The sequence below is a fragment of the Littorina saxatilis genome, linkage group LG4 (genome assembly GCF_037325665.1).
Source record: "Littorina saxatilis isolate snail1 linkage group LG4, US_GU_Lsax_2.0, whole genome shotgun sequence".
In the NCBI taxonomy this organism is placed as follows: domain Eukaryota; kingdom Metazoa; phylum Mollusca; class Gastropoda; order Littorinimorpha; family Littorinidae; genus Littorina; species Littorina saxatilis.
This window is the reverse complement of record NC_090248.1, coordinates 23,813,231-23,836,295: the sequence shown is the minus strand read 5'-3', so window position 1 is coordinate 23,836,295 and position 23,065 is coordinate 23,813,231. Positions and strand designations below refer to the sequence as shown.

General features: G+C 41.1%; 2 protein-coding genes across 5 annotated transcripts in view; one reads left to right on the top strand and one right to left on the bottom strand.

Moving 5' to 3' along the window:
• The window catches only part of LOC138964273 (TBC1 domain family member 30-like), a 163,477-nt gene extending 148,677 nt beyond the window's left edge, over positions 1-14,800 (top strand). For all 4 annotated transcript variants that reach the window (XM_070336178.1, XM_070336180.1, XM_070336181.1 and 1 more), the window contains 7 exons: positions 1,271-1,439; positions 2,360-2,531; positions 4,454-4,559; positions 5,271-5,487; positions 9,108-9,278; positions 9,645-9,754; positions 10,539-14,800. In XM_070336178.1, coding sequence (XP_070192279.1) covers positions 1,271-1,439; positions 2,360-2,531; positions 4,454-4,559; positions 5,271-5,487; positions 9,108-9,278; positions 9,645-9,754; positions 10,539-11,717 — 2,124 coding nt within the window. In that variant the 3' untranslated portion in view covers positions 11,718-14,800. The remainder of the gene's footprint in view (positions 1-1,270; positions 1,440-2,359; positions 2,532-4,453; positions 4,560-5,270; positions 5,488-9,107; positions 9,279-9,644; positions 9,755-10,538) is intronic.
• Positions 14,795-22,829, bottom strand: LOC138964275 (gem-associated protein 2-like). The gene is made up of 8 exons (XM_070336187.1): positions 22,577-22,829; positions 21,823-21,910; positions 19,863-19,952; positions 19,155-19,217; positions 18,193-18,348; positions 17,233-17,301; positions 16,722-16,832; positions 14,795-15,938 (listed from the first exon to the last, which is right to left on the bottom strand). The coding sequence occupies exons 1-8, from the start codon at positions 22,735-22,737 to the stop codon at positions 15,843-15,845; spliced, it is 834 nt and encodes a 277-aa protein (XP_070192288.1). The 5' UTR covers positions 22,738-22,829; the 3' UTR covers positions 14,795-15,842.
• Positions 22,830-23,065: the final 236 nt, after the last annotated feature.

The window sequence follows — 23,065 nt, the reverse complement described above, 5'->3', positions numbered from 1 at the left end:
GACGTCAGTGAGTAGAGGTGTTGCTATTGGCAACAAGCGCTTATGTTTACCGACAAACTTGCCAACAACAAGTACTCAGCTGTTACCCTCTCAGAGAAAAAAGTGACCTCTTTTTTGTGTGTGGCAAGGTTATTTAGTTTTGTGCCCCACCCTTTTTTTCTTTTTTCTGTCCCTGGCCTTATTGATAAAGTCACCAATATCTTGAATAATTAAACCACAACCCTTAATCCTCTTTTGGGGCTCAAGGACATTATGTTAAAGAGGTTTTGAGAAGAAGCAGCTTGCATGGTAAATTCGCCAGATGTGTTTTGATACACGCACAGTCCCACAGATGCTTTCACACTCACACACACACACACACACACACACACACACATGCTCTCTCTCTCTCTCTCACACTCACTCTCTCTCTCCCTCACACACACACACACACTCTCTCACACACTCACACTCACACTCTCTCACACACACACACATACACACACACACACACACACACACACACACACACACACACACATATTATGATATATTGATCTCTTCACACTCTTCATCTTTCTCGTCAGGTAACCAGGAAGTAGCAATAATAATACATCCAGTAGAAATATATCAATAATTTCGCACTCATTGTATAAGGTTGCTTAAAAGGCGCAGGAAAGCTTTTTAGATCCTATTAATAACAAAAGACATCTCAGAATAAAAACAGAAAAATGCATTTATTTCTGCTGCATTCTGCTGTTTTGTAAGCATGTATGTCCATTCAAGGCATTCAGAATGACAGGAAATCAGACTTAATGTTGTGGAAGATGCACTTAATAACCTGAAAAATAAAGATGAGTTAAACATTCTAAAACTGAACAGAAAAATTCATGAGTTCAGTAACTTGAAGGGAGTGTTTTTTTCTATCTATGAATCGGAAGATTGTATAATTAAACTTATTCAACATGAGCAATATTTGTTTGTATGCTTGTTTGTTTGTTTCTTTCTTTGTTTTCGGCAACAAAAAAGGGACCTGAACTTCTCTGTTTGTTTTTACATTCGGTGTGTGTGTTTGTTTGTTTGTTTTATCTGAATCAGGATATTCTATGAGCCATCGCTGATGTTTTGTTGTTGTTGTTTTTTCAGTCAGGAAAAATCTTCATGCAAACGCCATAGTATAACGAACACAAAGCTATGGAAGCAGCTGATGTGTAGTCTTCTTATCAAGTCACAATCTTTACAAGGTCTTTGAAAGGCAAAAAGTGTTAACACTCAGTGTATTTGTGTACAGGTGATGATATACCTGATCGACCATGTGCTACCTGAGAGCTACTTTGACAACAACCTGCGAGCTCTGTCAGTGGACATGGCGGTCTTCAGAGACCTGCTGCGCATGACACTGCCCACGTTGTCCAGACACCTAGACCGACTGCAGCATGCAGCGCAGGATGTTAACACAGGTAAGTGATGTTAGATTGGTGCTACAGGGGTAACCCCCCTTTTAAATCCTAAAAAAATCTGAGAAAATAGGGTCTTCAAAAGAAGGGATTTTTAAAAAGATACCCGGAGGACATGACAAGAAAATGGGTAAAGGTGAGGTCTTAGAAGGGGGGGAACTGACTGACTATTAGGGTTTAACGTCCTCTTAGACCAACTGGTCTATATTGGGACAGGTATTGGTAATACGCTGAAGATATGGTGTGATACTTTGATTCGAACAAGCCCGCTGTGGCTGTCTTCTTCGACACACCAGCATTGGGTTTGTCTCGTCAAAGTATCGAAATACGATCATGATAATCAGAGACGAGAGATGATGCATGCGTGTCTTCGTGTTTTCCAAGCCCTGAGACTTTCGCTGTGAACGTGGGATCTTTTTCGTGCGCATGTGTGTGCACACGGGGGTGTTCGGACACCGAAGAGAGTCTGCACAAAGTTGACTCCGAGAAATAAATCTCTCGCCGAACGTGGGGATCGAACCCACGCTGATAGCAACCAACTGGCTACAAAGCCAGCGCGCTACCAACTGAGGTACGTCCCCGCCCAGAATAAGGGAGATAGGGGATGATGTTCCACTGTACAGTGGGTGAGGATGGCGTATTGTTATGTTGCTTGTGGTGAGCAGCATTTAAATTGTTGTTGTTGATGAAGGTTACAACCATGAGATACAGCAGATATGTGCAAAATCAAAATTTTTCAAGTTTCATACTTCTAAACGGTTTTTATTTTGTAGTAAACCAAATGCTGGAATTTTGTTAGCTACCTCCTTTCAGCTTTCTCATCTCACAAGTATATTCACAAATAATGCAATCGTTTCTGTGTTTGTCACATGTATATCCAAAGAGGTGGTGCCACTACAGTAATCAGTGTGTGTACCTTCCAGGTGCTTGCTACGAGCCTCCTCTGACCAACGTGTTCACCATGCAGTGGTTCCTGACCATCTTCGCCACCTGTCTGCCCAAGGAGGTGGTGCTGAGGGTGTGGGACGCCATCCTGCTGGAGGGCTCTGAGGTCCTGCTGCGTACTGCACTCTGCCTCTGGGGCAAGCTGGCCAGGTGAGGGCTCGGCTGGGGCACAGGAGCTTAGTATCAAACCGGTCAATCGAAGTATCCTACTCCTTTATCCTTACTGTAGTATTACTAAATATTAATAAATCAAAGTGGTAATACTATAGCCAGGATAAAGACATAGGATAATTTGATCGACGGCGCTTTGATACAAGCTCCTGTGGGGTTGGGGTATGCATGATTGTGATACCAAGTGCTTGTGGAATTGTAGTGAAGTAGCACAGAGTGTGTTTGTCTTCAGTGTAAAACTTGGCACCTCAGAGATGTACACATTTTGAATAAAAACAGGCTTTCCTTGAAGTTGATCGTTCAAAGAACCTTTACAGACTAACAATAACTGAGAAACCAGATGCAGGGGGAAAAATTCAGCTGTAAGGTATGTAGTTTTGACAAAGATGTACGTCTTCACTTTTTGGTGAAATTTGGTTAGTAATTAATCAAAGGAATGATGTTGAATTAATAGTGTTTACCTGATCACTCAAAATTAGTGCCCTCACTTTCAATTTGATATGTGCCATGCGAGTAATTATAGTATAGCTATAATTTTGTAAGAAATGAAAAGTACCTTTCATCGTGCAGCGTAATACTTAATTACGCTGATGGGGTCTATGTCGACCAAAAGAGCGGGATTCCCTGTAGGTGGAGTTCCTGTAGGTGGATTCCCTGTATACAGGGAATACCACAGGGTGTAGTTCCTGTAGCGTTTCGCTGATACAGTAGAACCCCCTGTTTACAACTTTGGAAAAACCTTGAAAATTAGGTCGTAAAAAGGGGGGGTCTTAAAAGGGGGGTTTGAGTTTTTGGCCGGTCGGTCATGAATTTGGTTGCAGTGTATGTACTGTCATGTTTACACACAAACACACAGTTGCAGTTTACTGTCATATCAAAACACACACACACACACACACACACCCAAACACATTACAGCAGAACAACTTGAACTCAAATTTCAAAGAAAATTTACTCATGGCGTAATGCTCGCTCCCCGCTGAGTGAAGCACATTTGACATTGTGACGCAACCAGTCAAATCCGAATGTCCTAACTCGATAGAAAGCATAACGACTTTTCTCCCGAATCATCTTTCCGCTCATATGAATGATTCGTCGCCTTGCATCGCTAAACTTGACCACGATCGTTGAGGTCTTCGTACAGGCTCCTCTCTTTGCGTACTTTCGCTTCGCTATCCTTCTCACCATCTAGATAACACCGAGTCATTATCCTTGACGACACACAGGATTTTCGTATTCCCGACTCCCAAGGAAGTCGCCGCGGATTGCCACTTCGCTCGATTAGCGATTACTTTATTAGCTCTCTACTCAAGAGTCGGCGCTTTTCTTTTTCTTTTGCGAATCTTCGTTTGTCAACAAGACAGTCGTCGTGACAAGATAGCGTGCAGAAAAAAAACGGATGTATCAGGATCTCGCATGCGCGAGATTTTGTTTTTATATCTTCTCGCGATAGTTGGAGGAGCGAGAGCCGCCATGTTGTGTTTTCGTCTGCTCGAAATATGCGCAAAAGTCGTAAATCATCCCAAAAGCTCGGTCGTAAGTCGCGTTTTGGGGTGAGTCGTTCACTGGGGGTTCATTATATAGTAGACTGTATCCGTGGTATCAAAATCGGTCGTAAAAAGGGGGTGGTCGTAAACAGGGGAAGTTCTACTGTATCGCTTAAAGTCACCTGATGCTTAGCGACATCGGTAGAATTTTATGTTTTTCGATCTTTTTTGATATTTCTTAGAAATTCGAGTATGGTTTGCAAGTTTTATTGAAAAACGCCACCCTGTGGGATTCCCTGTAAATAGGGAATCCCCCTACAGGAACTCCACCTACAGGAAATCCCACTCTTTTGGTCGATATAGACCCCATCAGCCTTAATTACTGATAACAATTAAATTGTTTTTGCTGTGCAGACGCATCATGAAGGTGGACAGTGCAGATGAGTTTTATTCTCTGATGGGGGAGTTGTCCTCTGACATGATGGAGGGTACTGTCTTCAACAGTGATGACATGATCAAGGTAAGATTTCACTTTTCTTATTCACTTTCCATAGATCGTTCGAGACACAGTGCCTTTTTTTGCCGCTTTTAAAAGTCTATTGTTCATCAATTTCTCTCAGAGATCCTTTACATAATTCTTCAGGTTGCATATTGTAGTAGATATGGTGGTGTTTTTTTTCCTTTCTCACTTATTAGAAAATGGATGTTGCATTAAAAGGTTGGGTTTCAGTTGGTTTTGTTTCTTTGTATTGTTATTGTTTGGGTTTTTTAGGTTTGTGTTGTTGTTGTGTGCATTAGATAAGGAAGAATGCAGCTATATTATGACAGATGCACGCATTTTGTTGTTGCGCAGCGTCATGAATTTTAGAGAAGAAAAATCAACTTTCTTTGATAGATTGGCTTAAATACCACCAAAAGTCATCACACTGTTCCGTTACGGATGAATATATTTTGTGTGTGTGCTGAATCGTGAATTTGAGGGACAAGAAAAACAGTAATACAAAGGTACCTGTGATGAAAGGACACCCCTGGGACCAGCCAAAAGTGTCCCTACATTGCAGGTGGTCTGTCATGACAGGTAAATTTTAGTAGAAATAATAGGTAAAGGGACAACAAAAGGTGTCCTTTCAAGGAAGGTATCCTCTCATTGGAGGGGCCTTACATCACGGGTACCACTGTAGTTCCATACAGTGAGAAAGGAATGTAAGTTTGATCAAATCTTTTATTGCAGGCTATCTACGCCATCGCACCGTTCCCTTTCCCGCAGCTGAGCGAGCTGAGGGAAAAATACACCTACAACATCCGACCTTTCTCCAGCGCCCCGGCACCCAGCCGCAAAGGGTCACGCGTGGCCAAAGCCGTGCTGTACAGCGACGAAGATGAACTGGACGAAGATGAGCTGAGAGCCTTCCCCGGCATGTCTCATGTACAGGGGGGCAAAGGAAAAGGTGAGAGACAGTAGTTTTCTTGTGGGTTTGAGAAGTGATACAGTGGAACCTCCCTGTTAGGACCTCCAATAATCTGGGAAAACAAGGTCTTAAAAAGGAGTGAGTCTTAAAATGGGGGTAGATTTACACAGGTTATGAACAGACAATCTGAAAAAGCAAGGTCTTAAAATGGGAGAAGTCTTAAATTGGGGGGTTCTACTGTATTGGGGTTATGGTCTTAAATTGGGGTTCTACTGTATTGGGGTTATGGTCTTAAATTGGGGGGTTCTACTGTATTGGGGTTATGGTCTTAAATTGGGGGTTCTACTGTATTGGGGTTATGGTCTTAAATTGGGGGTTCTACTGTATTGGGGTTATGGTCTTAAATTGGGGGGTTCTACTGTATTGGGGTTATGAAAAACTTGGATGGCTGAATGCTTATGAGTTAAAGAAGCGTGTCTCTCAATCTCATTCAATTTGTGATTCAAAGCCCAAATTGTTAGACTCATCAGTTTAGACTATCTGTCTGTTGGTCCGTCCGTGAAAGTAATTGTGGAATTAAGAGATCATGCGAAAAAGGAAGTACAGATCTCATGCATGTTCATGTTGGGTAATGTGTAATACAAAAGGAAGGGAGGACGAGGTAGTTAAGGTGGACGAGGTTGTCTTGAGAAGAGAGCAAAGAAGAGGTCTTTTTACAAACAAAAGAAGGGTTGAGGATTATAGGCAGAGCTGCAGATCGGTGCAGCAAGTCTGTGTGTAGTGTGTGTTGTGTCAGTCTGTCTGTCTGTCTGTCTGCGTGCATGCGTGTGAGAGAGAGAGAAAGAGAGAGAGGGGGGGGGAGGGTGTAGTAGTTGGTGAGGATGCTCCATTCGAATATTATACCTGCTATGTTGTCTGGAAATACTCCCAGGAGGTCAAGAAGAAAGATGTAACATCTCTCTCAGACTGGATAACAGAGAATTCAGCTATATTGATCTGCTGACACCGAAAAGTGCAGCTTATGGCCTAATGTGTCTCCCAGACAGCTCGGTGGTCACGCAGGCATACACACAGCAAGTTTGATAGCATTTCTAACAGTGCATTTAAAATTCTTTTGGTTGTCCTTCCTAGCTTGATCAACAAGGCTTAATGTGTCACCCAGACAGCTCGGGGATCATGCAGTATCACAGAAGTGATCCGATCCGTCATTCAATTAGTGATGGCTGAACATCAAAACACAGCAAATTTGATTGCAGTTTCTGAAGCTGAGTTTGAAGTTCTTGCAGTTATCCTTCCTAGCTTATCTGTTGAAACACATGATGAAATCATTCTCAAAACTGCTAAACTACCTCTTGTAAGATGTGTGATTAGCTGATCGATATAGAATCCACGTCCTCTGCATTAGCTAAATGACCTGGCATGGGATCAAGTCAGACAATACAACAGATGGTGTTATGACATCAAACACATTGAGTGTGAGCTTAAGAGACAAAACGCAGGATGTTTAAAGGGGCAGTCATGCACATGTATAGCTACATGTTTTTTTGTAGATCATACTTGTCCCAAGTATAGCATTAAAAATAGCCAAAAGAATGATTGTATCCATAAAATTCAGGCCAGCTAGCTGAGTGTTCACCTGTACGAGATACTTAAAACTCTGTCTCCTTAATTCCACATATTCTTTAATGTATATTTGATTATTGTCAGTCAATTTTAAATCATCAGCAATAGACAAAGCCCAAGCGCTTGCATAAGTCGTCTGTATAATTATGTTCAACAGCTTTGTGAGAGAATATATCAGGCTCCTACAGGGATGGCACATATAGGATAAAGAAAAAATAATAATAAAGTAAAAACATACACAATTCAGACTGCTGTTGTCATCCAGGAGTCAGGAAAGTGTGGTTTGAAGTGAACATTTAAGTTTACTGTATATAAGTTGTGACACCTTTTTGTGATGAGCACAATTCAACTTTTTCAGAAATGCTTCTTTAAAACGTTTACGTGGGGGGAAGCTACAGGATCTGTCTATAATGCAAAGCAGATGTGAGTGAAAGTGTTAAAAATCATCTCTACCTCTCCAGGTGTGAACATATCCTTGGTGTTTAAAAATGCTTCTAAAGGCACAGTCGGCCTCCCGAAAACCATCACAGACAGGCTTTTACACACAGTACAAACACCCTTTTTATATTTAGTCAAGTTTTGACTAAATATTTTAACATCGAGGGGGAATCGAAACGAGGGTCGTGGTGTATGTGTGTGCGTGTGTGCGTGCGTGTAGAGCGATTCAGACCAAACTACTGGACCGATCTTTATGAAATTTGACATGAGAGTTCCTGGGTATGAAATCCCCGAACGTTTTTTTCATTTTTTTGATAAATGTCTTTGATGACGTCATATCCGGCTTTTCGTGAAAGTTGAGGCGGCACTGTCACGCCCTCATTTTGCAACCAAATTGGTTGAAATTTTGGTCAAGTAATCTTCGACAAAGCCCGGACTTCGGTATTGCATTTCAGCTTGGTGGCTTAAAAATTAATTAATGACTTTAGTCATTAAAAATCTGAAAATTGTAAAAAAAAATAAAAATTTATAAAACTATCCAAATTTACGTTTATCTTATTCTCCATCATTTGCTGATTCCAAAAACATATAAATATGTTATATTCCGATTAAAAACAAGCTCTGAAAATTAAATATATAAAAATTATTATCAAAATTACATTTTCCAAATCAATTTAAAAACACTTTCATCTTGTTCCTTGTCGGTTCCTGATTCCAAAAACATATAGATATGATATGTTTGGATTAAAAACACGCTCAGAAAGTTAAAACAAAGAGAGGTACAGAAAAGCGTGCTATCCTTCTTAGCGCAACTACTACCCCGCTCTTCTTGTCAATTTCACTGCCTTTGCCATGAGCGGTGGACTGACGATGCTACGAGTATGCTGAAAAATGGCATTGCGTTCAGTTTCATTCTGTGAGTTCGACAGCTACTTGACTAAATATTGTATTTTCGCCTTACGCGACTTGTTTTTATTTTTGCGTGGTTTATCTTACCCCTGAGCCATCGTGAACCCGTGTGATCCAGTTTCCTTTTTTTCACAATTCAGTCGTCAGTTTGTGATTTCAATGCGACTCACTGTAAGCTTATCTGCAATAGCACGTTATTGTGTACCTCTGAATCTAAAACGCAACAAATGGCTGCGAGACACACGTACTAGAGCGGTGGCGGTTGACCGTTCAGAGGAACTGGCGCTATGCAGAACCGTCGTCTTTTTTCAAACTTTTAAAACTTCGAATTGTACTGATCTTGTCTTGATGAAAAAAGAATTCTTTTATGATTTAAGAATGTTTGTGTAACAAGCTGTCAATTTATTATTTAGATTTTAAAAGTTAGGTCTAGCACCAAAACGAGGCGCCATGAAAATAAATTCTTTGAAAATGTCTCACTCTCGACAGAAAGCGGCCAGGATGTTCCCGTTCAGTGAGCGTTCAAATGGAAGTATGCTTGCACTGTATGTAGAGGCTCGGGGAGCTCAGTGATGGTTTACGGGAGGCTTACTGTGCCTTTAAAGGTTTACGTGGGAAGCTACAGGATCTGTCTATAATGCCAAAGCAGATGTGAGTGAAAGTGTTAAACGTCATCTCTTTCTCTGAAGGTGTGGACATATCCCTGGTGGGTCCAGGTGCGTATGGAGCGGAGTCTGACATGGTAGCGGGCAGTAGGGACGCTGTGTACATGGAGAGGATGACCACTGACCTCACCGCCCTCAAGATGCAGTATGACAAATTACGACTGCGTCAGCGCCAGGCTCATGTCTTCATTGCTGGTCAGTTTGCTTGATATATATAGCTGCATGGTGTTGAGAGCGTGTGTTCTTGGCTAGAAAATGTTTGAAGTGTGTATTTAGTCTGTGAAGAGGGTGTTTGTGTGAATTAGCTTTTGTACTGAAACTCATCCTATTACTTATACATGTATATCATTGAAAAAGCATCACATGTGCCTCTCTCTCTCTCTCTCTCTCTCTCTCTCTCTCTCTCTCTCTCTCTGTAACACACATACGTGCAGGCACACATAACCTTAGTCAGAATCTTGACCTCTTAATGTTCACAGCTGCATCACCAATTCAGACAATCACTGTGGTAATACACGATATAATAATGTGAATCTTTTTCTATTTGATGTGTGTTTGCAGCTGCTGCCTCGGCCAAGAAGGCTGTGCAAGTGAAGCAGAAAGCGCAAGCCCCTGTGTTGGTGCCAAAGATAGAATCACCTCTGGCTATGAACCACCTCTTTGTGGGCAAGGTGAGTGTAAAACTCCAACAGACTGCTCATTATGAGATCACTGTTGTTTTGTAATACAACTTCTTCCTGTCATTCCTAGTTTGAATGCTTATATTTGGCACATAAAGCCGCTGTTTCAGCGCGTTTTGGTTATTTAGTAGCTATAGTGTACGTGTTCCCATTGCTTCTGCTTATATGTTTGACTTCCGACTTGGAGGGTTATAGTTTCTGGTGCTAGTCAAACAACCGACTTCAGTTATGCTGAATGCATGAGAACCTTCCTACTCTGATACAGGTTACACCATTTAGCCTTCTCTTTGTATATAAAGTGCTGTGGGTTTCCCCAAAAAATCTTGATAGACCCAAGTATTTTAAGTGTCACTTCTATGGTTTCTTGTTGCATGCTTTGTCTTCAGTGGCATTACATATCTAGCATTACAAATGCCATCTGTACATTAAGTGCCCCAACCCCATAACGCCCTAGTGCTTGTCATTTAACTCAGATCTGTAAATGCTTAGGTTCTTTAGGCCAGCATTTCAGAGTTTACTGAACAAAAGTGCCTAGACACATGGCAGTGGGGGGTGCTGCTGAATGCAGGATTTATTCAAAAACCACTTGTGTTTTATGTCTTGGCTTCCTGCATGACCACACCTGGGAACTATTGCGTGGTCACTAACGTGTACTACTTTATCATCTCCATGCATAACGCAAAGGTGAACTCTAAAGTTGACGACTGTTGACTATGTCCGGTGGCCAGTTGCCACAGCCCCTCTCATGAATATGCGTTCATTCTATCTCTTCCAGGTACAAGGTGGACGCAACAGACTGGTGACGGACGGACCTCGCATCGCAGCGCCTCGCAACAGCCTCCTCACCAAACAGCTACAAGCCGTCGCCGCCGCCCAGGCCGCTTCACGCTCCAAACGCTCCCCCGCTAAAAACCCGCCCACGCCCAGAGGAAGCCCTGCAGCAGCCCAGCCCACGCTGAAAAGGGAAGCGACAGAGGGTCGGGATTCTGCGCAGCACTTCTCTGAAGAGTCTCTCAGGATGTCTGAGAGCCAGGAGAGAATTTGTGAGGAATCAGCGGATCATCAACAAGTCAGCGACGTCACTGTGGAGTTAGAAGCCACTGGATGTGTGCCAGCTGATGGTGCAGAATTCGAAGAAGGGAAGGAAGATTGTATACGCAGAGATTCCATCTCTTCTGTGAAAGGCTATGAAAGCGGGGATGGGGAAAACAGTGAAAATGTTGGCGACAGGTTCGCCTTCACTGAGGAGGAGGAGGAGGAAAACGTCAGCACCAGCTCTCAGGATGACATGGAACTGTCACGCACGTCTCTCAGCGAGGACATGGACCCGCTCGCCCTCAGCAGGGTGCAGAGTTGTCCGCAGACGCTGGAGAGGTACGAAAGCAGGGATGAGGACTCGGGCGTGGTTGTGTTAAGCCCTTCTCCCGATGTTTCCGCCGAGTCCAGCCCGGAGAGGAAGCCGCAGCGACCCACCAGCTTCCAGTTGTGTGTGGAGGACGCTGAGAGGGAGAAAAGCCATTCCAGCGAGGAATTCTCGGGTAGCCACCAGGACTGTGGAGGTAGCGGAGACGGCCATCATCACTCGGTGATGGCTCGCTCGCTGTCTGCTCCCAACGGCATGGCCACCGCACACGTGAAGGGCAAACCCACCCTCACCCCGGCCACCACCCCCACCCACAGGCACCCACCTACCTCCCTCTCTGCCGCCACCACCCCCACTTCCTCCTCACACCACCTCCTGTCCTCCCCCTCCCACCCACCCTCTCTTTCCTCCCCCTGCTCTCTCCTAAAGACCAACCGACCCTTTAACCCTTTCCCTGTCAAGCACGTGAACACTAACCGGGCCAAGACGGGGCTCAAACTGGGACTGTACACACCCTCAACGCTAGAGCAGATTCAGGGCCAGCTGCGCGGTGGACTGTCAGGCATAAAAGCCAGGAACGCGTCATCGTAGCACTGTTGAAAGGAAGGGAACAGTTAAACTTTTTGTCTGGTGTATAGTCTTTGGTCGTGATTGTTTGCCACACACAGACGTTGGTTGCACGTTTCTCGATTTTGTTCTTCTTGTTTGTTATCTGGTCTTTTTTTCGGGGTATGGTGATGAACTGTGGTTGTGAGGTTGCGTATGATGAATCTTGTTATGTTTATGTGGTAGGCCAGTTCATTGTTAAGTACTGCATTGTTGATGATCGATGCACACAAGCATTTATTCCCGTCATTGTTGTTTTGGGCAAGGGAAAGGTGTAACTAAGGTAACTGGTGACTGTATACCTGTGACAATTGTTATGCAAGTGTTATTGTTACTGGGTTGCATTTGTTGAACATGGCAAAACAAAAAAGCTGATTTTGACCGAATACTTTGTCTTGTTACAGAACATTGGGTTGGTTGTATACATATGAAGTATCAAACAATTGTGGAATATTTGCATAAATCTTATCTTCTGGTGAACCTGTAACCATAATATCATAGGCTCTGCATCTCTGTACACTTTTAATGTACTTATCTAGTCTTTCAATCTTCATGCATAATGTAAAAAATGGACTAAAACTTATACATGTATTTGACCATGATCTGAGGTTACTGTTATGTCTTCGGCATGCGTGCCTGTGAATTCGATGAATTTCTGTAACATTTTCTTTCCTTTTTTTGTGCAAGTGAAATTCTCCACATGTTGTTTACTCATTCCACGGCATTGCTGTTGTTATTTATAACCACGGTGGTGTTTTGCTCAAGTCTTTTTATTTATTTTATTTTTTTAACTATATATAACTTCAGTTTCAGTACAGATCCGCACAAATTAACATGTATACATGTACATTGTAATCTAAGCAAAGTATTTTTCTATTTTCTCCTGGAAATGCGCGAAAGTTTCTGTCAACAAAATTAGTTAATTGTAGAGCAATTGTTTAATTGTATCAACAACTGATAACAGTAAAAGCTGGTGATGATTTTAATCTTTATATTGGGTTTTCATTTCTTCTTCAACTGAAAGAAAGTTGCAATCAAGGTTACAGCAGTCTGATTTTCTGGGGTGCTCTTTCTTTCCTAACATGTAGCAATACAAATCCAAAAACAAAGAGACTGCCAACGTTCCAAAATTCAGAATCAAAAAACAAAAAAGGTAGGTTGTTGGAACGTTTGTTATTAGCAAAACAATACATTCACAGATATTTCGACCCAACGGTCTTTTAAGTGAACAGACAAACAAATATTCACACAAAACTTATCTTGATAGAATCAGTTTTCGCCCACTCATCAGGAAGCCGAGCGAATGAATGAGCCTTCCTCATGTCAATAACAAACGTTCCAACAACCTACCTTTCTTGTTTTTTGATTATGTAGCAATACAGCCGTTCAAGTTATCTAATACTAACAGAATTTAAAGCTCCAGGGTATTACTGGGTCAATCATCAGTCTCCTTGTTCATTATTCCAAGTGCATGTAATCCATTTTGATATCAAATGTTTTATGAATGAACGACTATGTTTTATTCCACATCAGTCTTGTGTATTATAGTATTACGGTTCAGCATTACTGGTGTTCAAAGTGTCTATGAGAATTACATTCATCGTCAGGTACTTTTTTTTTAATGTCAAACGCACATGTTTTGAGGTGATGGTTACCACATACTTTTGTTTGTTACGATGTATTTGTGAAAAGAATGTCATCTCTTTTTTTATATTAACCTCAGATTTCATGCCGGATTAGCACACACACACAGCTAGAATCCTTGCAGTTGAAATATTTATTAATTAAACAAAGGATTCACTTAGCAAATATTGTAACACATAAAGTACAAATTAACACCTGAGACTAAAAACAATGTCAATGCACAACTCACAAAATGGTAAAACATGATTCTCAGTTACATGTAGGCAACACTTCCCTGAACACTACAGTGTTAAAAGGAGTTGTAGCGATTATTATTTTTGGACTCAAAGTATTTCTTGCTGAGGATAACTAGATGAGTTTTCCCTTGTTCATGGTATTATTTAAAAAAAAACCTCTTGAAACAGTGGAATACCCAAAACACAAACATTATATGATCCCTATGAAACACTGGAGTACCCAACACACGGACACACACTTTTTAAGACCTGTTTGCTAGGCATCTAGTTATTTATTTACCAAATCACTGACCCTGTTCATTTCTTGTTCTGTAGTCTTGAAGAGTACACATTTTTCTACAGATTTATAATTGTATGAAAATACTGTATAATTCACCTACAGTTTCCCAAGAAGTCATCAAAAGTATTTAATGGATTTATCCAATATTATATATAAAATCATTAAAAATTCTAAAAAAAACAAAAATATTCCAGTGTATGTACAATATCCATTACATTTTTCAAACTTGTCTAAAAATACTAGAACCTACGTACACTATGCAGCATGGAATCCAGAAAGCCTGCATTTCCGATTCAATAATATAGAGATATTGCCAATCCATACTCCCAATGCAGGATACATTCTAGAAATTGGCAGCGGTCACACTCACATTCCTGAAAAGCATTTTTAACTGCTTATGGTGTCCCGAAACACTCATTGAGAATACTAGTTACAAAGGTTGTATGTATAGTGGTCCACATTCCATCCGTAATACAGTCAGTTTTTCTTTTCCTGGCCTCTACATATACTCATTTTTCTCTTTAATTTCATTTAAACATTTTGTTAAAAGTATATGTTTGCATCATTCTTACAAATGAGGTTGTTGAAAATTTACAGTGGAACCCTCCTTTTAAGAACCCCCCCCCCCCCCCCCCCGATTTTCTGAGATTTGTTGGGAAATGTAAGGCCCCCCTCCCCCTCTGAAGACCTTACTTATTCAGAATTTCTGTTCATAACCTATTTAAATTTACCTCCATTTTAAGACCTGTTTTTCTCAGTTTTGTATGGGTCTTAATATTGGGGGTTCCACTGTATCACGATCCTGATGAAATCCTAACTTTACTTAATGGAGTTTTTCATGCTGGGGACTTACTTAAGAACATGAAACATAAAATGTTCATGGAGCAATAAAGGTTGTTTCAAGCCAATTTTTCTGTTCTTCTTCTTTTTTTATACTCTGAAGTGAATTGCACTGTGTGGGATGAATGTTAAAAATAAAAATAAAAATGTACACAACACAGTTTCTCTCTCTCTCGCTCACTGTCTATCTCTCTCTCACTGTTTCTCTTCAATCAATCAATGAGGCTTATATCGCGCATATTCCGTGGGTACAGTTCTAGGCGCTCTGCAGTGATGCCGTGTGAGATGAAATTTTATACGGCCAGTAGATTGCAGCCATGTCGGCGCATATTTACCTTTCACGGCCTTATTCCAAGTCACACGGGTATGGTAGACAATTATTAACTGTGCCTAAGCAATTTTGCCAGGAAAGACCCTTTTGTCAATCGTGGGATCTTTAACGTGCACACCCAATGTAGTATACACGGGGGGTGGTTCGGACACCGAAGAGAGTCTGCACACAAAGTTGACTCTGTGAAATAAATTTCCGCCGAACCTGGGATCGAACTCGCGCTGACAGCGGCCAACTGAATACAAATCCAGCGCGCTACCAACTGAGCTATATCCCCGCCCCATCTTGTGTGATACATTCAACACAATTGACATGTAAAACTCCTCCGCATGATCTAATGCATGGGTGAGACTGAAAAATGTCATGAATCCTACAGAATTTTAAGAGAGGGGTCGGACCGGACCCCCAGACGCTGAAGGATTTGTATAATTAACAACCAAACAAACGTCACCACAGACATTACGAATCCGGACTTCCGGAATATACCGGAAGAATCCCACCAATGATCTAATGTTAAAAAATAATTTGATTTACCAGTAAAACCAAAATCCATCATAAAACTGTGATTCCTCTCCTGCCCATGCCATCAAATATGTCAGTAAATAATTTGGAGCATATACAGCCGCCAGTTCATTCAACCTTGTAAGTCAAAGATACCGTCTTTTCCCTCTAAACCAGCGTCGTACAGTGGAACCCCACTGTTGCCGATGACATGATGGTTTACACAGGGGGAAAAAAGGTACTTTTGAAAGTAGAGAAGTCTACACTGTGGATGACCGTCACGTCTTGTCTGCGAGGTCCCGCTGATCAAAGTAGTTGGCCACCAGACAGATCAACAGGTTCAGCTCATGTAGTACTTCTTCTTCGGGAGACTTCTGTTAGAAATAGGAAAGGATATTATGAAAAAACTATGCAACAGAATAATGGTATGTGCCAGCAAATTGACAAGAAATGCATAAAACATGAATAAAAATGTATTCTATTTCTAGGCAAGAACTGTGTTGTCTTTTCCTATTGAAACCACATCATACATTGTCTAGTTAGAGATGAAAACAATGACTTTTTTCTAAAATCAAAGAAAGTTTCAAAATAAGAGTCCTGAATAACCTCACAGAGAGATCATCTGAGGCTAACATCACAGATGCACGACCATCTGCACCAAGGGAGGTAACTGAACACATGCTATGCAAGAATCAAAGACTTGATAGGCGCATCATTTTCAGCTCAGCCCTTCTTCCTCGTTCATGGGCTGAAAGTCCTGTGGTTTTTACATGTATGACAGTTTTTACCACGCCATTTAGGCAGCCACACGGCGCGTTCGGGGGATGCATGCTTGATATTTTCGTGTTTTTATAACCCACCGAACTCTGACATAGATCACAGGATATTTTCCATGCACACTTGGTCTTGTGGTTGCGTGTACACACGAAGGGGGATAAGGCACTAGCAGGTCTGCACATAAGTTGACCTGGGAGATCGGAAAAATCTCCACCCTTAACCCAACAGGGCCGGGATTCGAACCCACAATCTTCCGCTTGGGAGGCCAGTGTCTCATCCACTAGGCCAATGCCACTGTCTCAGCTTAGCCTTAATAAGCACATAGAGACACATTTGAGAGAACCAATGGTGAGTCAACAAAGCCCGTTATCAACACTTACAAGAGTGGCCCGGAGAATGGAGCTGATTCTGGCCAGATGACGTAGCCAGGAGCAGGATTCAGGTGTCAGAGGTTTCTGCAGACTGGCCAACAGTGAGTAGAACCACTGACCCTGCAGATATAAATATCACAACATTTTTATGAATGAAAAAACAAGTTTGAAGTTGAAATGAGAGAAACATTGCTATATCTATTCCCACATTATCCTACTCAAGAAAATTCAGGTTCTCTAGGTAATTTGAGCATTTCATTAGGCTTCGTTAGAAGCAAAACATTCCTGTAATTAAAATGACTAGCAGATTACAGCACAACGATTTTGATTCCCGTGTAATACTACAATGATAGTTCTAATTATGAATTCCATACAAATCGATCCGTATATTTTGCAGGAAAACTTGCATTAATACATACTTGACAAGAACTATGTCAACATACAAAAATGAAAACACAGCAAAAGAACGTAACTCTCACAAACACAGCATGACAAGGCAAAAAAATGTACACAAACATACCTGTCGTCTTGTGAATCCTGTAGCCTCCAGCCAGTTGACATGATACTCCAAGACCTTGATCACAGTAGGCTGCAAAATATAATTGTAAACCATTAGACAAGACACTCTCAAATTTACATGGAGAAAAAATCAACAAATGCACCAAATAATCCAAGGGGAATAACCATATGTTCACACTTGGAAACACTGTTACCAACCAATGCTACCATATCCCTAAAATGTTCAAAGGTAGAAAGTTCACATTGTTGTTTTCAAGATAAATGCACACACACGCACACACAAACATACACACAAGCACACACACACACAAACACACACACACAGAAAGCTGAGCACAAAGTATCTACCTGTCAGAGGTTCCAAACAGCTTGGTGCATGCTCAGTCTTTCTTTCTTTCTTTCTTTATTTGGTGTTTAACATCGTTTTCAACCGTTCAAGGTTATATCGCGACCGTGGAAGGGGGGAGATGGGATAGAGCCACTTGTTAATTGTTTCTTGTTCACAAAAGCACTAATCAAAAAATTGCTCCAGGGGCTTGCAACGTAGTACAATATATGACCTTACTGGGAGAATGCAAGTTTCCAGTACAAAGGACTTAACATTTCTTACATACTGCTTGACTAAAATCTTTACAAACATTGACTATATTCTATACAAGAAACACTTAACAAGGGTAAAAGGAGAAACAGAATCCGTTAGTCGCCTCTTACGACATGCTGGGGAGCATCGGGTAAATTCTTCCCCCTAACCCGCGGGGGGTGCATGCTCAGTCATTTACTGTAAGTTTAATAAGACCTTAAAGATGTCTATAGCACAAAACCTGCTGTCACAGTCTGTCGCATTCACCTGCAGTGTCGCAAAAAAATTGATAAATGCCCAGCCCTGACACACACCCACACACACACACACACACACACACACACACACACACACACACACACAGCAAGCCATATATCTAACCTGATCCATCCGAGCGATGATACTAAGCAGTGGGGGTGTGCCGTTGCCATCATTCTGCAAGCTGGAAGTTTCACTGGAGCCATCTTCTCCTGTTGTCTTTAGTTGCAAGCGACCAAAACACAATCGACACCAGCTCTCTGCATCGTTGTGCTGTGGCTGAAAGACACAAAAAGCATTCAAGTCGAGAGAAGAGAGAAGGGAGACTGAGAGAGAGAGAGAGAGAGAGACAGAGAGAGATGCAAAAGTAGGGTTTTCAAAACACTACCATTCACCCATCCCCAATGGACTGAAATCATTCTGAACATTTCTGCATCATGTAAGTAAAGCCTCAGCAACATATACAGTGGAAAGGTGAAATGTGTGGGAAAGAACCTTGTCAGGGCTTCTTTGAGGTGGTCTTAATGGGCACGTAGACGTTATCAAGAGGTGGTTGCCAGGGCAGGTTCAACTGTATTTTTATCAAGTCACAGTATGTATGTGGACATAAAGCAGAGCCTAATATGTTTAAACGAACAACAAAACTCACACAGAAAAGTCCACATCTAGTACTCATGAAGACAAGAAGACAAAAGCGGAAATTTCAGTGTGTGGCCGATCAAAGTGGCAAAGCAAGGCAGACCCTCTAAAGGGGTCCCAGGATTTTTTTTTTAAATTCCAACCAAATATATGCAATCTGGTGAATTCTTGGTATAACTTTGAGTGAAAGAGGGCTTGGGGCATTTCAGGAGATGGAAACTGGGCTTTCGGGAGGTAGAAAATTGTTTTCACTTGTGAAAGTCCTCAAAAGTACTGCAGATCCAAGTAATTTCATCTGTGTCTTATTTTCCCCTCCACAGAACACAAACAATCAAAATAAATCTGTCTAAAAATGTGTTAATTAACCATGAAATAAACCCATTGTCTTCACAAATAATTAAAATACAATTGAAGAAATCAAAAGCTAGAGGCAGTAGAGCACTCACCAACTTCACATTTGGAATACCGACATCCTTCTTTGCCATGAGAGCTTTGAATCGTAGAATTTTCTGCAACAAACGGTCATTGTGAGTTTCTCCATTAAACACAATCGAAGTGCTAATAATAAATATATAGAGCTAGAGACAAATGACACAAATACAAATACAATTAACCTCAATAAAGTTAAACGGATACTGCATGCAATGAGAGCATTCCAGAGTCAGCATGCATGTATGTGTGTGAGTGTATGTGTGTGAGTGTGTGTGTGTGTTTGTGTGTATGTGTGTGTGTGTGTGTGCAAGAGCTGGCTTTTGAAGATGTGTGCATGTGTGCGCTGGCGTTTCCGTGAATATGTTTAAATTCGTCCTGGCATGTGTCCATGAGAGCGTTTGCGTTGTGTGTTATGTGGCTGACCTGCATGCAAGGTGTACTTATGTGTGTTTTAGTGCAGTTGTTTTGTTTTGTGTCTCTTTTATGTCTCTTACTCTATTCACCTCTTTTCCCTTGTGTGTGAATGCATGTGCACATTAGTGTGTGTGTGTGTGCGTGTGCGTGTATGTGTGTGTGTGTGTGTGTGTATGTGTGTGTGTGTGTGTGTGACCAATTAAGAAACCAAGAAAGGTCTGTGAGAACTAGTTTTCAAAACAAACAGGTTGACAAGTCAGTAAATAAATAAACAAATGCTTAAAGGCTTACAGCAACAGCATATTTACCTGTCTGAGTGTGACAAAATGTGCAACCTGCATCTTCACCCAAGTCCCAGAGGGACTGAATCCCTTTGGGGCTGGCATCGTATCCTTTGGCTGGCGGACAGACATATATAGTCACTGAGATCCATGTAGGAATATATTTTTCACAACAGATTTTTAAAATGTCATTTCCATATGGCATGAAACAAAAACTGAACGAAACAACTCATTAATAATTATTTACTGAGGTTGGGCAGACAGACACATATCGTCACTGAGATCCATGTAGGAATATATTTTTCACAACAGCAAATAAAATTAATGTGGCAATCAGGCATAAGACGCTGGAACAGATTTTTAAAATGTCATTTCCATATGGCATGAAACAAAAATTGAACGAAACAACTCATTAGTAATTACTTACTGAGGTTTGGCAGACAGACACATATCGTCACTGAGATCCATGTAGAAATATATTTTTCACAACAGCAAATAAAATTAATGTAGCATAAGATGCTGGAACAGATTTTTAAAATGTCATTTCCATATGGCATGAAAAAAATTGAATCAAACAACTCATTAGTATAATTAGGCCAAAAAGAAAAATATGTCTGTTTCCGGTAACCCGACCGACCCTATTTTTAAGCGCCGACCCTAAAGATTTTTTTCGCTTTTCGTAAAAAATTAAAAAATAAAAATTTTAAAATATTAAAAAAAATATGAAGTCAAGTATACTTTATTTAGCTTCAATATATCTAGGTCAAAAACATGTGCTAAATAATTGTTAGTAAACTAAGGAAGCGTTTAAAAAAAATGTAAACACGTAAAAAGACGTTAACACAACGTAAAAAAAAAGTTGGGTTTTTTTAAATACATTTTTTTTTTTTAAATAAAATAAAAACAAGTTGCGTAAGGCGAAATTACTACATTTAGTCAAGCTGTGGAACTCACAGAATGAAACTGAACGCACTGCATTTTTTTTACAATGACCGTAGTCCGCCGCTTGTGCAAAACGGAGTGAAACTGACGAGCCCGTTTAGCGCGGTTGTGGTTTCCCTGTGCTGCATAGCACGCTTTTCTGTGCCTCTCTTCGTTTTAACTTTCTGAGCGTGTTTTTAATCCAAACATATCATATCTATATGTTTTTGGAATCAGGAACCGACAAGGAATAAGATGAAATTGTTTTTAAATCGATTTCGGAAATTTAATTTTGATCATAATTTTTATATTTTTAATTTTCAGAGCTTGTTTTTAATCCAAATATAACATATGTATATGTTTTTTGAATAAGAAAATGACGAAGAATAAAATGAAATTGTTTTTGGATTGTTTAATAAATTAATTTTAATTACATGTTTCCGATTTTTAATGACCAAACTCACTCATTAGTTTTTAAGCCACCAAGCTGAAATGCAATACCAAACCCCGGCCTTCGTCGAAGATTGCTTTGCCAAAATTTCAATCAGTTTAATTGAAAAATGAGGGTGTGACAGTGCCGCCTCAACTTTTACAAAAAGCCGGATATGACGTCATCAAAAGTATTTATCGAAAAAAAGGTCCGGGGATATCATTCCCAGGAACTCTCATGTCAAATTTCATAAAGATCGGTCCAGTAGTTTGGTCTGAATCGCTCTACACACACACACGCACAGACAGACACAGACAGACAGACACACACACACACACACATACACCACGACCTTCGTCTCGATTCCCCCTATATGTTAAAACATTTAGTCAAAACTTGACTAAATGTAAAAAACACCAACCGACCGACCCTATTTTTTTCGGCGATGTTACCGGAAACAGACATATTTTTCTTTTTGGCCTTACTTACTGAGGTTTACAATATAAGGTAAGTTGCCGCTTATCATTGGAACAAGTATGCAGTGTTTTTTCTTTTCTTTTCTAGCTAGCTCTTTTCCTTCAAAAGCTGTGAAGCCACCCCCCCCCCCCCCCCCCCCTTTAAACAAAGTTCTTTTACCTGCACTTTGACGGTCTGTTTATGTCTGTAAACACTGGTATCTAGCTCATTGGCCACCACCACTTTCGGACACTTTTTCGCCTCCTCTCTGTTGAAAACAGTTCATCACATTAATTAGAACAATAATCAATTGTACATATAATTCATATGTCTTCCCCTGCGTAACCTTTCATTAATTTTCATCTTCCGTCGGCTTCTCTTGGAATGTATTAACTTTGTCTCTCTCTCTTTCAATTGAGGTCTAACGAATGACGTCTCACAACGTGCGTGGTCGTCCTTGGCGGTCAAGAAAGCCGCCGCGATCATTGCGCAGACGACACTTCTAGACCGCCAATATTTTTTTGTGCGCATCACGTGCTCCACATAAATCGGCTAGAAACGAAGCAATTGGGAAACCTGGATAAGGGTATAACAATGTGCAGTATGCTTAATCCACAGACCACTACCCTTGGAAATGAGGACTTTTCTTGGTGTATCCATCTTGTATAACCCCCTCGATCTCTGTCCTTCTTGTTCATACTATTCTATATAGGCTGTTGCTTTCGTTATGCTGTACTCTGCCTTTCTGTGTGTGTGTGTGTGTGTGTGTGTGTGTGTTTGCGTGTGAGAGAGGGGTACAGAGAGAGAGAGAGAGAGAGAGAGAGAGAGAGAGAGAGAGAGAGAGAGAGAGAGACACACACACACTCACACACACAAACACGCGCGCGCACACACACTCACAAACATGGGAAGGTGTGCTGTTTTAGTACTTTACCTGACTCGGCGCAAATATTCATTGCCTGTCGTTGGTGGTACGTTCAAATCGAAAGCGTCGTCTGCAATATCATCGACGGCGAGAGCAGGCTCCAAAAGTCCGTCATCATCTTCCTCGTCATCGATGTCTGCTATCACCCGTTGGTTGACAACCTTCAACATTTTGACGAGGAACAATCAATTATTTTACTTAAATCTTGCTTTTAAACTAGAAACCCCTTCGGTAGACTTTTGATGTGTTGGCTGCAGTGCGCTTTCTTCTGCACAGCATGGGTCGCAAAGCTATCTACTTCCTGTTAGAGCAGACGCTTTTTGACTGAACAAAAACATACATAGAACATGCTGTATGGCCGTAACAGAATTACTGAACGCACGGTGAGTGGAGAACGTAACTAGGTATTTCTTTTTCTTGAAAACGGGTTAGCCATATTACCACAGAAATGCAGTATATAAGTATGAAACCAAACGAATTGATCTTTTACGACATACT

What these genes read in the sequence shown, in the direction of transcription:
- LOC138964275 (XM_070336187.1), bottom strand. Translation starts at nt 22,737, where the DNA reads ATGTTGAAGGTTGTCAACCAACGGGTGATAGCAGACATCGATGACGAG. An exon ending in ATTTTGTCACACTCAGACAG is followed by an intron (nt 19,218 to 19,862) that starts GTAAATATGCTG and finishes CGTTTGTTGCAG; the next exon opens with AAAATTCTACGATTCAAAGC. An exon ending in CAGGATTCACAAGACGACAG is followed by an intron (nt 16,833 to 17,232) that starts GTATGTTTGTGT and finishes TTATATCTGCAG; the next exon opens with GGTCAGTGGTTCTACTCACT.